General features: G+C 36.8%; 1 protein-coding gene across 1 annotated transcript in view; it reads left to right on the top strand.

The window, feature by feature from the left end:
• LOC131079674 (mitochondrial import receptor subunit TOM40-1) overlaps positions 1 to 462 on the top strand; it is a 29,815-nt gene extending 29,353 nt beyond the window's left edge. Inside the window, exon 11 of the mRNA XM_058017684.2 lies at positions 67 to 462. Within this exon, the coding sequence (XP_057873667.1) occupies positions 67 to 126 (60 nt within the window). The 3' untranslated portion in view covers positions 127 to 462. The remainder of the gene's footprint in view (positions 1 to 66) is intronic.
• Positions 463 to 17,841: the final 17,379 nt, after the last annotated feature.

The following is a 17,841-nucleotide window of genomic DNA, read 5'->3' as shown; positions in this document are numbered from 1 at the left end:
CAATTAGATTTCCTTCTGCTACAGCCTTGAGAGTTTAATTAACTAAGTATGATTATCTTAATACAGATTGACCATTGGAAGAAGGATTATAAATTTGGATTTGGGATGACCGTTGGAGAGTTATAATTTTAACTCTGAATGCCAGCAGTAATGTGCTGACTTATGGCTGTTGGCCTACATAGAATTCTTTCTGGTTGGTTTTGTTTGCATCATTGCTTGGTCATTAAATAACTTGCACATTACGAGTTTATGATTATCAGCTCTGCCTCATGGCATTTGTGAGCTGGATCTGATTCTCTTGTGTCTGCATGGTACTTGCTTGTGTACTATTGCAGGCATATTATAGATAATCTGTCTTGCGGCCATTTTTATGGGGGAACGTGAGTCTTCGAGTTTTGTATCAAATTTAACATAGTTTTTTTAATGCCTTCCAGATGAATAAAAAAATATTTATTTAAAGAAGTTTGGTTTTTTTAATTTGGAAGGTAGGGGCTTGTGTCTGTTTCACAAGTTTAAATTTCCTCATTACTTATGTTACTTTTCATAACCTAGGGTTTTTAAATATTTGTACTTCTCAGTTGCAAAACCCGGGAGCAGTTAACAAATATCATTTCGTTCACAAAATTGCAGCTCCAGAGCAGGAAAGGTAGTATCTATGTAAACTTTCTATATAAGAAGGGTGATTCTAAAAAAGAAAAGGATGTTTTGCAAGTGTAATATTGGTACCATCCTTTGTGTTTTGAGGTTGGTAAAGAAAACATTTGAGCTTTAAAGATAAATGACTAAATAGAAGTCTAGGAAGTGTACTATAAGTGGGTTGCTGTTTCAAGTACTATTACTCAGTTATTAAGGGCTGTATATTTTTCTCGTTGCTTTGGGGATTTGAACTTGCGTTTTCTCAATGAAAACACAATAACTTAACTCTTTTTGACACTCAAATAAAAGGATTATATATGGATGATATATCTGGCGAGTTATCTCAACAAACACTACTATTGTAGGCATGCACACTGCGGCTGGTGGCCCAGGAAATGCCATACAACAAGATAATTGTAATTTTTAACACTGAATAATATTTTTAGCCAGTAAATTGTTTTGGGGTGAAAAGAGGGATGTTTTAAAGCCAACAATACAATGTTTCCAGAGTAATCTTATATTTGAAGGACATTAAACAACCCTGTTATTTTGAGAAATACTCAACACATTACAATTAAGAAAACTTAGTAGAAAATTGAAAGCATTTGCTGAAATTATTTATTTTGGTAACCTCCATTTGATAGATCTAGCTCCAACGTGATCCAAGATATCTTTTAGATTTTGACCCTATTCGAGAAGCAACAAGCTATGCCAATTATTGGTGAGGAAACTTGTGCTAGATTTGGACCTTGGTGAACTGCTATTTCTCAAGAGTAAACTTCATCACCTTCATTACCTAATAGAGTTGGGTTTGCTTATTTATTCCAGGAGTCAATGTGTCAATAATTTGATTAGTTGTAATCGAAGTGGTGGTATCAGGGCTCGTTTTTTGTGCATTGTAATCATACCGAGCAACATTTGATGTGTTTAAGAATGGTGGAAAAAGAAATATGTTAAGAAGTTAACTTCCCTCGTAAAGTAATGTCAGCCATAATGTCGACAGTGCTCTTGCTTGTACTTCACTGGCTTGCTTAGCATCTCTTGAAACCTATTGTTTGATGCAATAAACCTGGAATAAACACAATTATCTGGTTTAGGACTTTATTTGTTCATCAATTTGTAGACAAAATACAACTAGTTTTGTGTTTGTCATGGAACATAGGGTGGACCTAAAAATACTAAGAAAGTTGTTATTGCCTAACACGATGGATTGTTGTAAGGCCAAAATTGACCAACACATTTGTTAGGAAGAGTTTGGCATTTTCTTCTATAGAGATCCCTTTAATATATAGGTTATTAGGACTTCCATCTTTTAGATGGCAACCAAAACGTATACACAATTGTAACTAGTTTGGTCTTGGGTAGCCTAGACATGAAATTTATAGAAATAGATGTTAAGGCTTGTTAGGATTGAAGAAGCACGCATGCCTTGGTTTTGATTGGATGGATTTGTTGGGATGTTGTCAAAGACTTGATGTGTCACAAATCATCTTCTATCACTACTTAGTGGGATCATAGGGATTTCCCATGTATCGTAGTTGGGTAAATATATGGTTATTAAATTCTTCAAAACTTTGTTATAAAGAGCATATTACTAACTATCAGCTTGTTTGGAATTGAAAGAGCGTGCATGCCTTGATGGATGGGTTTGCAATAGTAAATAATGTGGAAGATTGTGTCATGAATCATCTTCTATCACTCCGTAGTGGGATCATAGGTATTTCCCATGTAAACATTGAAAGTCATTTTTAGTTGGGTATTAAGAACCTACTGCCAACTATAAGCTTTTGGTGTATGTCACGAGTTAAAATATTTGGTGTACAAGTGAGGCTATTATGATGTTTATTTCCATGTTAGGTATGCATTTGGAGGCCAACACAAGCAATCAATAAATGTGTAGGTAACCCTTTTCTTATGTTTATAGGCATTTAAGAGAAATTGTTCTAGGTATGTAGATCACCTTTGATGATGGTCATTTTGCAATTTGGCTTGAGTTTGCAAGAATTTTAGAGTCTTTGGCTTGAGTTTGTAAGAATTTTAGAGGCTTGTGATTATTGTGGAAATATTCTTTCCTCAACCAGTATATGGCGCTTCCACTACTTGCATGGTTGAACAATAGAATAAGCTATGCCATATATTAGGTACATGCACTATGTTAGAGGATTATTCCAAGGTTGTTCTTTAAGGCATATGTTAAAGGACAACTACAAATTTATTGAAGAAGTGAAATGGTAGATGCTTTATGATACTTGATTCAAATGGGGCGCCTTTAAATAGGTAATACAAAACTAAAATTGTTACATAACTACATTGTTCAAACCAACCAAGCTGTTGTTTATTGGTTTAAACTAAAACTAAACCTACTAACAATGTAATATGCCAACATTCACCCCTTATTCCATTAATTCAAATAAGAGTGGAACATTGCAAGGTTTGAACCTAACCCTCTTGGAGACTTTGATGACGCACCTTCATCAATCCTTTTTGCTTACCTAGGAAACACTAAACTGATTGCATCAATGGTTCTCTTGATTGTAGAACTTGCCCCATCTGCACAACATGAGGGACCATAAAGGTGTTCCCACCCTCCATGGATAATGAGACACATTTCCTTCAAAATTCCATATCTCCAAGTGTGTCTAATGCCTCCTCTAATGCTTGACAAATCACCAACCATATATGAATGCAAAAAGTGTATCCACAAGAAATCTTTCCCCCCCTTGCTGCTCGAAGAGACACATAATGCCAATCCCCCTCTTCTCTTCAGGGACACAAATATGGTGCTTCTCATGCAGTGAATCATCCCTAAGCGAGAAGCTAGCTTGGGATGATAAAATACCTTTTGCCTCCTTTTGCCTCCAACCTCCGATAGGACCTTGTTACACTATCCATTTGATGTTGCCTTAATATCTCCAATAACACAAGCATGTGAGTATTTGAAGGTCTCATCAATTGTTGGAAAGATAGCCCCAAATGCTCAAATCATAATTGCATGAAGATCTATTTAAACCTTGAAAGGTTCTCAAAGCACAAGTAGTGTTTGATATAAGTATAGTCATAGTTAAAAGATAACATTGTCAATTTCAACTAACGATGAACCCATATACCTCCAAAAATAAAACTCTCTTATTTTCCTCATCACTCCAATTATGAAATTGATGTGATTACCTTTTGTGTATGATAATCAAATCTTTGTTTTCCAAAACTCATGACCAATATTTGTAGAGCCTATTAGTATGAAATTTTTATTAGAACCAATAACATTTAATTACAAGTAAACCCTAAATATTGGCCATTTCAATAATCAAATTGGGCTTGACATGTCTATAGTTTGTTCTTCACCCCAAGCACATAACTTTTTCACTTATCACACAATACAATATATCATTGAATTAATGCCTTTATAAAACTTCAATTCAATGCTTCATGATAGAGTTTAAATATCATGTGATGTCCCCACTTTGAAATAGGATTTAATAATATATAATAGTATTAAAATTATAATACAAAAGATATAAAAAATAATTTAAATTAACATATAATTAAAATTTAACTAAGTCAATGAATGGTCAAAAGGCATAAAATGAAAAGTTGTGACTCCCTCGACTATGAGATATAAAAGGGAGAAGAGAACCTCATTTGTGAGGGGAAAGGTAAGAGAAAAGAAAGGAGGGAGTATGTGAATCATGGAAGAGTCAACAAAAGGAGGAAGGAATGGGAAGTAAATAAGGGGCAAAAATTATGGAAGGTTATGACTATTTCAAAGGGTGGTGATTGTGAAAGGTTGCGACTATTACGAAGGGTGGTGAGGTTGCGACTCTTTCAAAGGGTAGGCATGTTGAAGGGGTGTGACTTCTCCCTCACAATGGAAGATATAAAGGGAAGAAGGTCTCATTTGAGGAGGGGAAGAAGAGAGAACACTTGGGAAAGAATATATTATTTTATAAGGTAGCAATGAAGGGTGGTGACCCAATTCTAATGGAGGGTGGTGACCCAAGTCTTATGAAAGGTGGTGACCCTTTTACCAATGAAGTATAAAAGAGATCATTCAAATTATTCAATGATCACTTATCAATCATCATTCTAATCATTCAAATCAAGCAACAAATCATCTTGTCAAATCAACATATATTTAGTCATCATTCACCAATATATCAAACCAACTTTCATTACATTATCACTCACCGATACCTCAAATCATACAATCAAAGGAATTCATTTAATGAATCAATTATTCAATTAGTCAACCATCAAAAGATAGAGACTGGATGATTACTGTGATATTGAAACTTAGAGTGCGATCATATATTTTGGTTATGGTATGGTTTTACATATATGATATAGCAACTATGTTTATATCTACATTCTTCTAATTAATATATATTGTTGCTTATGATTATTCAACATAACATAATGTTTATGTATACCTATTCCTGCATATTTATGACAAATCATATGATGTTGATAAGATTGTGTATATATGTTCAAAATATAAATTTGATTATGAACATTCTGTAGTTAATTTATTTTATTTGAGACTTGTGTATATCTTCTTATGTTCTGAGTATCTTTCAACCATGATAGAGGATGGGGAGTTCATCAGGAGGGGAACAATTTTGGGGTCACCTTTGAGGTACGCCACCTCATGGTATGTTCGAGGAGTCCCATGAGACCAAAAGGGTGCAAAGGGTATTGCCTTTGGGCTTGGAAGGATGGACTATTTGGGCACCCTATGGTAAATGTTCCTCACACTCTATCATGGTAAATGTATGCCTTAAAGAATATTCAATCATAGGAAGTAGGATAGTAGTGACAAGATTGAGGGGAAGGGTGATAGGATGCCTCACTAGGTATTCCACCTCATATGGATGATGCAGGCCACATGAGGCCAAGGGAAATAAGGTCTATCCTTGGGCCTAGGATAGATGGTCTCTAGGGTACCCTATCGAGTGATCTCGTCTTAGCTCTCCAATGGTTGAGCCTTCTCAAAATAATGTCAAGCAATCTTGTTTTTGGATTTGTACAATATATATATTGTAGACACCTAAATTTGATTAATATAATTAATTAAATTTAGCTATTCTAAGCGCTTTTAAATTAAACAGTCACACATTATTTAATTAATTAGCATCCCCCCTTTCTAGCTAATTAATCTTATTAATTACGCTATAGTCCCATTTAATTAATTATTTTACAACCCATAATCACTTAAATATTCCACTTTCCTCTATTAAATAAATCTAATATATGATTTGATTATTTAATTCATTTCTTGTCCTTTTCTTCTAATAATAGAGTTAATTAATTAATTAATCCTATTGAGTCACATGTCTCCTAACCTAAACCCCCATCTAACCCTTGTCCTAAGCCTAACCCATGGGTTCTAACCAACCATATCCACACAAACCAATTCTATCCTTTCTAACCTCCCCCTCACATGTGTGCACATTCTTAAATATCTTTAGTATTTGGAAAAGATATTCCAATTTTGGGTGGCCCTCCGAAATCGACATGTCTTTGAGGACACATGTCACTCCCCTCTTTGACACTTGTCTTTCCTTTTTGAGCCACTTGTGGAATCTCATTCCACATGGCATCTTGAGGATTGCCACTTGTCCCCTTTAAGGACAAGTGTCTCATTTTCAAACCCTCTCATCTCCCATCCAAATCCTATTTAAACCCTCCCTTTTCTATGCATTTCATCCACTTTTTCACACTCATATGGTTGTAATGCCGAAGTACATCCTCACTTTGCATATCCATTATTCATTCATCATATCTTGCATCAATCATCATGGAGCAAAATCGAGCATCCACAACGTCACGAGCACACATCAAATCAAAGCAGATTTTGGTTTGCATTTGGTTCATTTTGTTTGCTATTTCCAATTTTGTTTACATAACATTCTTATCTTAAGTGTTTGATGGAATTTTGTGTTTGCCTTGATTGTTTAGTTTAGTATTTCAATCTTTATATTTGCAAACGATTTTCACTCACATTTCTGGCACGCTCGATGGGACCCACTTCACAAGTCATTTTAATGTTTTTTTGTTGTTTCAGTGATTTTTATTGTAGTTTTTTAGCACTTGGAGGCAAAAACGCGAGTTTGGAGGTTGACTTCAACTTCAGTGAAGGTCGTTTTGTCACGAGGATGATTTTCGTAGTCAAGCGGGTTCGTGGCCAACTGTAAGCGGGTTTGCTACAGACTTTAGTGGAAACTCATTCCCGCCATTCTGTTTGCAGGTATTAAAATTTCTGCGATTTTCGTACTCCCACATGTTTGAAGGTAACTGTGGCAGGTTTGATCTAGTAATTTAATTTCTGGGTCTTTTTTCTCTCGGGTCGGTCCATTTATCATTCTGCCATTTTAGCAGTATAGCATGTTTGTGTGTAAGTACAACGGGTTCATTGTTTAGGCATTCTGGCTGTGTTAGGTTCTTAAAATTGCATGTTGCATTTCATACTATAGCGGGTTCGTAGTCTATTATAGTAGGTTCGTTTTTTATACTATGGCGGGTTTGCTCAACTATAGCGAGTTTGAAGTTAAATATGGCGGGTTTGCTTTGCTAGGGGCTGTGTTCAATTTATGTTGTCGGGTTTGTAGGGTCATGCTTTCATAGTCCAATGGGTTTGCTTCCTACTATAGCGGGTTTGAGGCTGAGTATAGTGGGTTCGTGGTCAACTGTGGTGGGTTTGTTGGCTGCCTGTGTAGTCCAATGGGTTTTCATTGTGTTTAAGTGGGTTTGAGGTCTCTATTTTATCGTCATTTTTTCAGAATCTTTATTTGATCAAATCATTGCTAACTTGCTAACTTGTTAGCTTTTGGTGTTTGGTTGGATGTTCACTAATGTTTTTGCAACTATCTTATTTGCTGAAGATCCCATACTTGTAAACACTAACAATTTATTGTAGGACCGCCAAAGAGGGGTGCCATATTGAAAACATCTTTTTTCCTGGAATGTGCTTTACTTTGCATTGTGTTTTATTTCTTAATCTAGTGGCACACTTCAATTTCATAAAGGAAAATAACCATTGTTTTATGTGTTTTACATGCTTGTGCATTTGATGAGTGGACCTACTGCTAACACACACTATCCTCTCCCCTGACTCTCATGGTCTTGAGTGCAAGAGAAAAGTGTTAGCAACGCTCAAGTTTTCTTTTTTAAGTAGAGGGCCTACCTCTCAAGTAGTCGGTAAGGTCGGGTGAGAGGGAACAATCTAAGTGGTAGTTTCTTTCGATCCGTTATATAAAATTTGTGATTTTGGTGAAAGCCATAATCAACTGGTGTCGTTATGTTATACCGACGATTCCCTTAGTATCTACATGCAAATACCTTCATGGTCTTGACGAAATTCAAAATCCCTTGGTGCTTGTGTGGTAGATGTATAAAAATATGTGTTCTATAGGCTGGGATATCTCTTAAATGAGCTAACCGCCACATGTATAGCCACCAGATTACCCTAAAAGCTTCCCCACTATGAACCATGTTTTAGTAGCCTCAATCCTTTTTTGATTGTTGGTGCAGGAGTTCGGACCTCCAAAGCCGCCCCAATTCATATTGTTCATAGTTGAGAGATGTCCCTCGGTTCATAAGATCTTTGGATCTTTGGGGTATGAGATTTTGATGTGCTTGAGAAGTGTGTGCCATGGTGGGAGAGCCAATGCTACCAAAATCTCTATCTATCCACCGTGTTTTAGTATTTGGAGAAATCCAAGTGGGGATTCAATAGGTCGTGTCACATTTTTAGCCTAGGACGTATGTCTGATTTTGCGTTTTGTCTCGTTTATACCAGTGAAACATCTTGGGCTAATCTAGGCCCCCTTTATCTTAGTTGTGTTAGACATTGTGTTTTCATGCTTGTTGTGCTTGTGTCACAAACAATCTTTTGCCAAAATCAGTTTAAGTTGTCAAACATCTCATTTCACCCGGTCTTAGTTATTCCTGTCCTTTAGTAGGTTTTCTTCCCAGTATAGCAAAGAAGACCTTTGTTTTCGAGTTAGATTGACATACTTCGCATAGTCACTGTCATTCCATCTCTCGCAGGTTTGCTTTGAGAACCTGCGGGTTTTCTCTTTACTTTTTTAGGTTTGCATTATGTTTTGCCTAGTCTTATAGTTGTCTAGTGTAGTGGGTTTGCACCCAACTCCAACGGGTTTGCTATTCTTGTCACTTGACATTTCAATCTTTGAAACTATAGCGGGTTTACGCTCAAGTATAGTGGGTTTGACTCTTACTTCGGTGGGTTTGCCTCTTTCTCTAGTAGGTTTGCTCATTTGGTCTCGTTATGCTAGTAAAATTTATTTGTGGTGGGTTTGAACCTTAGTCTGTCGGGTTTTGCTCTTAGTTTCATGGGTTTTGACCTTATTGGTTTGTCAGTTCGTCACCCAATTTCTGCTAGTGGTTGTCTTGATCATCATTCCTTATCCCGCGACAACATTAATGATATGCTTGTCATCATTTGTCTTGTGTTGCTTGGATTTCATCACCATTGCATGTTCTCTCTAAAGTCAAGGATAATCTTTCTAGTCGGAATCACTCTTTATTTTCCAGTTGAATTGTGTCATTGGTCCATCATTCTCTTCAAACGCATAAATCACTCAATTCTCTCAATCTTTCACTTCTCTTCCTCATTCAATTCACCAATCTGAATCTATCTAATCTTTTTGGTCTCACTTATCTCAAATTGCAATATAGTCTACATCTTTTATGCGAAAATTATTACCAACTCTTCGACTATATTGTGTCTAGAGTTTAATCTCCCGTTCATTGTGATCTTATCACCTCGAGCTAGAGGTTTGACTCACATTGATCTATATTGTTGCTTGAGTGCATCCTCTTGAGTAACTTCAATGTTGTATTGCTTCATTAAAATGTAGTCCAATTGTAATTTGAATGCCGATCTTCCACTCAGCCCATCTTCGAGCCTATCACCGTCTTTGTTCCCATTCCTTCTTTTTATTAGCTGGATCTAATCAAGCAAGCAATCCAATCCTTAATGTTAGAGTTGTTCTTTCATCACTTCCTTCCACGGTTCATGCCCATCACCCCCCAATCTCGATCTCGACAAGCTATGGAACAACAATCTTCTCAATTTGGATTAGGATTCCCAAACCCACAATCAAATCCTGATTCGAGTGTCAGCCTTATTGTGTCAGGAAATATTCCTACCAGCTATGATCCGCTTAACTCGATTGTCCCTAATGATACTATGGTCAATCAACCTGATGAGATAGACACCCAAATTAATCTGGTTGACCAATTCCTTTTGAATCTCGATAATGCCCAAACAATGGATGAAATCATACTTGTAAGTGTCTCATCTTTTGCTGACATGGTTGCCCAAGGCATGATTGTCACATCACTTGATACACCCGTGACTGCTAGTCCACAAGAATCTCCTCAACAATAGATGCCCTTACTACAACTCTTGTCATAATTCCCGATCCAACAACAAACCCAATTACCAGTGGCACCATCACCATAGAGTGGCCAACGGGCGTTGATCAGATTACCACCCCTGGGTACCCTTGGACAACATTATCAACCGTTTTATGCTAATTCGTCCGCACTTGCCCAACCCCCACTCTCAGAAGGGGGTATCTATAATGCGTTGGTTAATACAACATCCGCACAACTTATCACATCACTTCCCTTGATGGCTCAGATGCCCATGACCTCTAGTGTGGTTCACATTACACTGTTCATTAATCCGGTCACTTGACCTATAAACGTGTCTTCCACACTAGCGTTGACTTGGACCATGGGAATACCAGGTTATCTGCCGCCAACCGTCACACAGGCTAGGACTAAGGGCATGAGTTACACAATACCATCATTATCCATATCCCCACTCGCACAATCCATGTCACAAGTCGTTCGTGCCCCACAATATCAACCGTAAGTGAGTTCACAACCCGTCATCTTGCAACCATGATTTAGTTACTTGCAAAAACCACCTTCGTGTTGGAAACAACAACGAGGGAAAACTAAGACGAGGGGGGGGGGTGAATCAGTTTTCACTGGATCAACAAACTTAACCACAAATACAGATCTGATAAACTACAACAATAACAACGATAAGCAAATTGATAGCACACCACACAACACCAAGATTTTGACGTGGAAAATCCGGTTAAGGGAAAAACCATGATGGGAACCTACCCACAATAAGATGATACTCTACAGTTTTATGTGTAAATATTACAATGGGGAATGCACATGCATTTAGACACACTGCCTAGATCTCATTGCTCAAAATATTATGATCCGGAAGGCTACAACCCTCAGGGAAGTCTCACTGAGTTACAATAAGATTCAGACTACAATCCGGAAGGAATGAACTACAATAATAACATCTCCAAATGCCTGATGACAGTTCCGGTTAAGCACAATTGTCTGCTCTGCAACACCAATCTCTTCTCAATCACAATGCCAAATGATAAATCACTTGATTGCACATACACCACTCTCTGATAATGCAGACACAACCTCAACACCTAAATTACATGATAATACCACCTATTTATACAATTCATTAACCTTGACAACAAGGTCGGCTAAACCCTCAACTCATAATAACAAAATTACATCACATGATACAAAGATCTATCATAGGACCAATATAATGATATACATGTCATAAAATGAACCTAATTCGAATCTCCAAACACATAATATCACTGAAAAATCACGCCAAGATCAACCGCAACACACTACACCACCAGAAATACCACATAACACAAAAAACATCACCGGTTTAGCAAAATCACCAAGAACTCACACAACGATCAATGCGGATCGTCAAAACAAATAGGAACAAATTAGGAAACACCAACAAGCACGTTAGAACCATCAGAAATAGCTGCGCTAACACCACTTATCAAATCTCCATTTGTCAACGTTTGAAACTCAAGAACACTCAAACAACAACAACTATCATGAAGAAAAATAACTTGCGGAACATCAAATCATGAACCATCTGAAATGAAGATACACAAGACCATCCCAAACAATCTCCCAAAAAATATGCTCAAGATCTGATCACATCGGAATATACCGGAGGAAATACTGAACTTTGCAAAGCACTGATAAAAAAAAACAAACTGCAAAACCAGATCATATGATATGATCAATTAAGCTTCTCGGATCACAAAAACCAATACAAAAGAATGTAGTGATACTATAAATACTCCATACACCAAACCATAATCCCAATAAACCAATCTGCAATCACCGGAGCAGGAATATGTTGACATCAATGACAACAACATATCCTAGCAGCAACAATGTCGCCCTTTGGCATTGATGGCAACATTTGAATGTGAAAAATAATCAATGCAAAGAAAGAAATTAACTCCAACAAACTCCCCCTAAGATCAAACAGATAAAATATTTTTTCACATGCTTCTCTCCCCCTTTGACTGTAATGCCAAAGATCTCAAAATAGAAAACCAAACCCTCCCTCTTAGAATATAAAACATGAATCTCTCCCATAAAAAAACATAACCAGACTACTCCACCAGAGGAGCAACACCAACTCATCAATTTGGATAAAGAAATAAGACTACGAGGTCCACTAGATTGATGCAAATCAAAGTATCTAGTTCTCATTAGGAAGGGTGGATACCCGTCTCTCAAATAGACAAATGTATCTGTAGACAAAGGCTTAGTGAAAATATCAACAATCTGTTCCTTTGTAGACACATATTCCAACTTCACTTCCTCTTCATTGAGTTTTTCTCTCAAGTAATGATATTTGATTGACACATGTTTAGTTTTTGAATGTTGCACTAGATTCTTTGACATATTAATAGCACTGGAATTATCACAGTATATGACAATAGGCTCATCATAGATAACTTTGATATCCTTCAACATTTTCTTTATCCAAACTACCTAAGTGCAACTACCAACAACAATAATGTACTCAACTTTAGTAGTAGATAAGGACACTAAATCTTGTTTCTTACTACCCATGAAACCAATTTCTTACCTAAAAATAAAGCACCACTAGAGGTACTCTTCCGGTCATCAACCTCACCAGCCCAATCAACATCAGTGTAAGCACATAACATGAAATCATCATTCTTCAGATACCACAAACCATAATCCACAGTACCCTTCAAGTATCTAAATATTCTCTTTACAACAATGACATGACTCTCTTTCAGATCAACTTGATATCTAGTAGCCATGCATACAACATACATAATGTTCGACCTAGTCTGAGTAAGATATAGCAGTCCACCAACCATATATTTGTACAAGCTCTGATTAATTTTAAGAGATTCATCATTCTTAGACAATTTGCACCCAGTCACCATAGGAGTTCCAACCAGTTTGGAGTCATCTAATTCAAACTTCTTCAACAATTCCTTCACATATTTAGTTTGAGATATAAAAATACCTTTTCCTGTCTGAAATCTGCAAACCTAAGAAAAACTTCATCTGTCTTATCATAGACATCTAAAAATCTTTCTGCATATCACTGACAAACTTCATGCTCAAGTCATCATCTCCTGCAAAGATAATATCATCAACAAAGACTTCAACAATCAAAATGTTATCATTCTCAATCTTAAAATACAGATTACTATCAACAATCCCTTTATTAAATCCCAATTTCAACAAGTACTTATCCAATCTAGCATACCAGGCTCTAGGGGCTTGTTTCAATCCATAAAGAGCTTTCTTCAATTTACATACCATGTCTCCATCATCTAATAATGAAAATCCATCAGGTTGCTCAATGTAGACTTCCTCCTCAAGATCACCATTCCAAAAGACAGATTTGACATCCATTTGATATACCTTGAAATCTTTATAAGCAACATATCCAAGCAATAGTCTAACAACTTGAAGTCTGGCTACCAAAGCAAAACTCTCCTCATAATCAATTCCTTCTTTCTGTGAATATCCTTTGCATACCAGTCTTGCTTTATTTTTGACATTTTCACCATCTTCATTCAATTTATTCCTGAATACCTATTTAGTACCAATCACATTCTTATCTTTAGGTCTAGGCACAAGCTCCCATGTGTTATTCTTTTCAATCTTATCTAATTCTTCTTCCATAGCTCTCTTCCAATTTTCATCTTAGCAAGCCTCAATAACATCTTTAGGTTCAACTTTAAAAATCAAACATACCTCTTTAGCAGCTAGCCTTCTTCTAGTCATCACACCTTTATTTTTATCACCAATAATCTAATTTTCTGAATGATTCAATCTTACATACCTCAGAGTCTTCTGATTATTCTGATTTTTAGGTTCCTGTACTTCTCCATTGGTAGCATAAACATCTAGATTAACTGTTTCTATCGGATCAGTCTGCTTCAATTCTTCAATTTGAATAGGATTTAGAACATTGTGCTGACCATCATCATATCCACAAGCTTTGATTTCTTTTCCAAGGTTCTCATTCACCTTCACATTTGCACTTTCCACTATCTTTCTTAGTCTCTTGTTATAGCATTGGTAGGATTTACTCTTTGTTGAATATCCCAAGAAAATTACTTCATCACTTCTTGCATCAAACTTTCCTATGTCATCATCTCTCTTGATATAACATTTGCTACCAAATATTTTGAAATATCTCATAGTAGGAACATGACAAAACCATAGCTCATAAGGAGTCTTACGAGTATCACCTTTAATATGAACTTGGTTGAATGTGTAAACAACAATACTAATAGATTCTCTCCAAGAGATCTTTGGAACATTTCCTTCAATCCGCATAGTGCTTGCAGTATCCAAGATAGTCCCATTCTTCCTTTCAACAACTCCATTCTGGTGAGCGTTTCTAGGAGCAGATAATTGTCTTCTAATCCCATGCTTTTCACAGAATGAATCAAACTCACCGGAACAAAATTCACCACCTCTGTCAGATCTTAGACATTTCATCTTCAATCCCGACTCAGTCTCAACCTTTCCTTTGAATACCTTGAATTTGTGTATTGCTTCAGATTTCTCCTTCAAAAAGACAACCCGTTGGCAATTAACACTCATCCGATGATTTCAGTTGACTTCCGGTGATTGGTTATTTGTTTAGGGTTGTCATTGATGGCAAATATTCATGGTTGTTCGATCCGGCTGTCATGATCCAGCTTATCCGGAAGATGGAGGTAACCGGTAAATAGTTAACCGACAAATTATGGTAAAATAGGGTATTTCAATAATGTTTTGATCTAGAATGATCTCCGGTGATTACAGTGTTTTTGGTGATTGTTTTTGTGATCTCAATGATATGGAAGACCTTTAGGAAGCGTGTGGTTATAATCTTTTTGTCCGATGTTATGTTTTGTTCGAGATTGAAGCCGACTTGATCTACACGTTACACTTATTGAAGCCGACTTAAAGGAGATTATTTTTGTGGTAAGACCGGATATATAAGATCATTTTGGCAATTTATTTTTGGTATGTTAGAGATATGGTGATCCACTTTGGTGCGACTAAGTGCAGTTTCACGTGCGCATTTTGCTTTCAGACCAACTGGTAGCTGACTAAGACAGAGAGATAGTATTTAGCAGAGCAAAGACACTCAGAGATTCAGAGTCTAACCGAAACTCATCTTTGCATAGATAGATCATTGTAATCATATTGTAAGTTAGTGAGACTTCCTTGAGGGTTGTAGCCTTCCGGGCAATTATAATTGAGCAATGAGCTCTAGGTAGTGAGCCTGAATGCAAGTGCATTCTCCATCTATGTAATATTTATGTACTCTTGGCCGTAGTATATGAATATTGTGGGTTCCAACCCCATCGTGGTTTTTCCCTTTATGGGTTTCCATGTAAAATTTTTGATTTTGTGGATTTGTGTATTTATTGTTGCATGTTTATGTTCTTATCTGTTATGCATTGTTAACCGGTGGATAAAGAATAAGTTTTTGGTTTCAACTTCCAGTAGATCATCGATTTACCCCCCCCCCAAGTGATATCTGATTCTAACAATTGGTATTAGAGCCTAGTTCCTCTGAGGAAGATTAACTGCTTGAGCAAGATCTGGGAGATTGATTCAATGGATTCCGGTTTTCAGAGACAACTCAATGTGGCACTTGAGGATCTTGATGCAACTAGAAGTGAAGTCTGTACCTTGAAGAAGAATTTGAATGCTGCTGATGAATTCATTAGTGAGATGAAGGATCAAGCAAGTATCTGCAGATAAAAGAGGAAAGAATTAATGGACAAGTTGAAGGAGAAAGAAGATCAGATCATGGAATACCAGGACAAAGCTGATGAGGTTAACAAGCTTGAGAGAGAGATTGCTGCTTTGAAGAATGAGATGTATCCATTGTGATGACACTGACTAAGGAATTTGAGGACCAAAAGAAGAATGAAGAGAATCTAGCACAATCATTGAAGGAAAGAGTTGATGAATGCTTCAGGCTTACTTATGAGAATGATCAGTTGAAGCTAGAACTGACACAATCAAGGAACAATGGTCAAGAACTTGAAAGACAAGTTGTTACCTTGAGAGATGAACTTGTTACTACCAATGAATACAAAAAAACTCTCAAAGATAGTTCAACAAGACTTGATGAGATGCTAGAAAGTCAGAGACATGGAAAGGATATGCGAAGCCTAGGATTCGAGAAAGGTGAATCCTCCGGATTTGGACAAGGCAATATTAAACCTGATTAGAAGAAGAGTAAGAATCCTCTAGTAAGACAACCTAATGCTCATAAATTAAATGGTAGATGTTTTACTTGCAACAAATTTGGTCATATGACAAGTCAGTGCAGTAGGATGAATAATGGAATGATGAACAATATGAATAATGTTTCTACCTTTACCGGTCAGTGTTTCACATGCAATAATTTTGGACACAAGTCAAATGTGTGTAGAGCAGTAATAAATAACTTTCAGAACAAAAGATGTTATGCCTATGGAATGTTTGGACATATCTCTAATCAGTGCAGGACAAGACAAAACTTGATGAACTTCAGAGCTATGAAGAATAATGTTGTTTGCAGAGCATGCAACAAAACCGGTCATATTGCAAAATTTTGCAGAAGCAAAAATAGTGCTCTGGTTGACAAGAACAAATCAGATGAAAAGGGAAAGGCAAAAGTTGATGAGATAAGAGATCAACATAAGAAGATATGGGTAAAGAAGGATGAATCTAAGGCAGATGATGAATCTATACTCGAATCCGATGCAGAATCTTCATCCGGTAACTAGAGCTATTTGGCCTTAGGGGGAGGTAAATCAATGCAAATCTTGCAGTACCCCTTGATGAGATCTGTAGTGGATGGATTATAGATGGCAGTTGATATCTAGAACTCAGATGGCTGATTTCGGCATCTGGTTAAATATTTGAGGTGCATTTATCTCAAAGTGAAATTAGGGTTTGCAAAGTTAAAAAGGCAATCATGAGAATCATTCTTCACTTTGCGAATAGTGTTTTGGAGCTGAAGAACAAGGCAATCAAAGAGCTAAAAGCGATCTAGGGCATCTGATAGTTGGTTAAGGTATTTCTTGAAGGGCATTTTTTTGAGTCTTATTTAATGAGATTTTAAAATGGCATCTGCATCTTCCATTGCTACTCCACTAGTGGTTGAGGTTAAGGACAAGACCTGACCTGTATTTAAGAAACACCCTTACAAGTCCATGGAAGATGACCTAGTTGGAGCATTTTCTTTCGTTCCACACAAAGTCTTGCATGTCGATGATGTTTGAGCTTACATTCACTGCAAAATTGAAGAAACCAGCTCGAAAGACATCTTGGACCTACATATTGACAGAATCATGGATGATATCGACAATCCTAAGCTGAAATTTGCACAATTGAAGAAAAAGGGTTTCACCCAATTTGTGAACTTTTCGACTTTTGATGAAAAGGAGTGGGTAAGATATGTGTTGAGCAGGATCCATGCTGAATTCATATGGCTAGGCGAACCTTACAAGATTATTGCTGATGCAATTAAGGTAGTTACCTATTTGAATCAAACCGACGAGAAGCCAGGATTGTGGAAGGTCACGATCCCTACCATGAACAAACTAACTGGTGTAGAGTTTGATGGAAAATCGATGGAGATCAACACGATTAAAGAGGATGATGTTAAATTTGCTACAATGCTGATTGGTTATAAGGTGTATCAGTCTAACAGACTGAATTCAGTATCTGACACTGCTATTCATGCAACTTACAAAATGGTCAAGGAAGATGGTCATTATGACCCGTGCAGTGTGTTGTTGGAGGAATTGT

Source organism: Cryptomeria japonica, chromosome 9 (genome assembly GCF_030272615.1).
Source record: "Cryptomeria japonica chromosome 9, Sugi_1.0, whole genome shotgun sequence".
NCBI lineage: Eukaryota > Viridiplantae > Streptophyta > Pinopsida > Cupressales > Cupressaceae > Cryptomeria > Cryptomeria japonica.
This window is presented reverse-complemented; position numbering and strand designations above follow the sequence as displayed.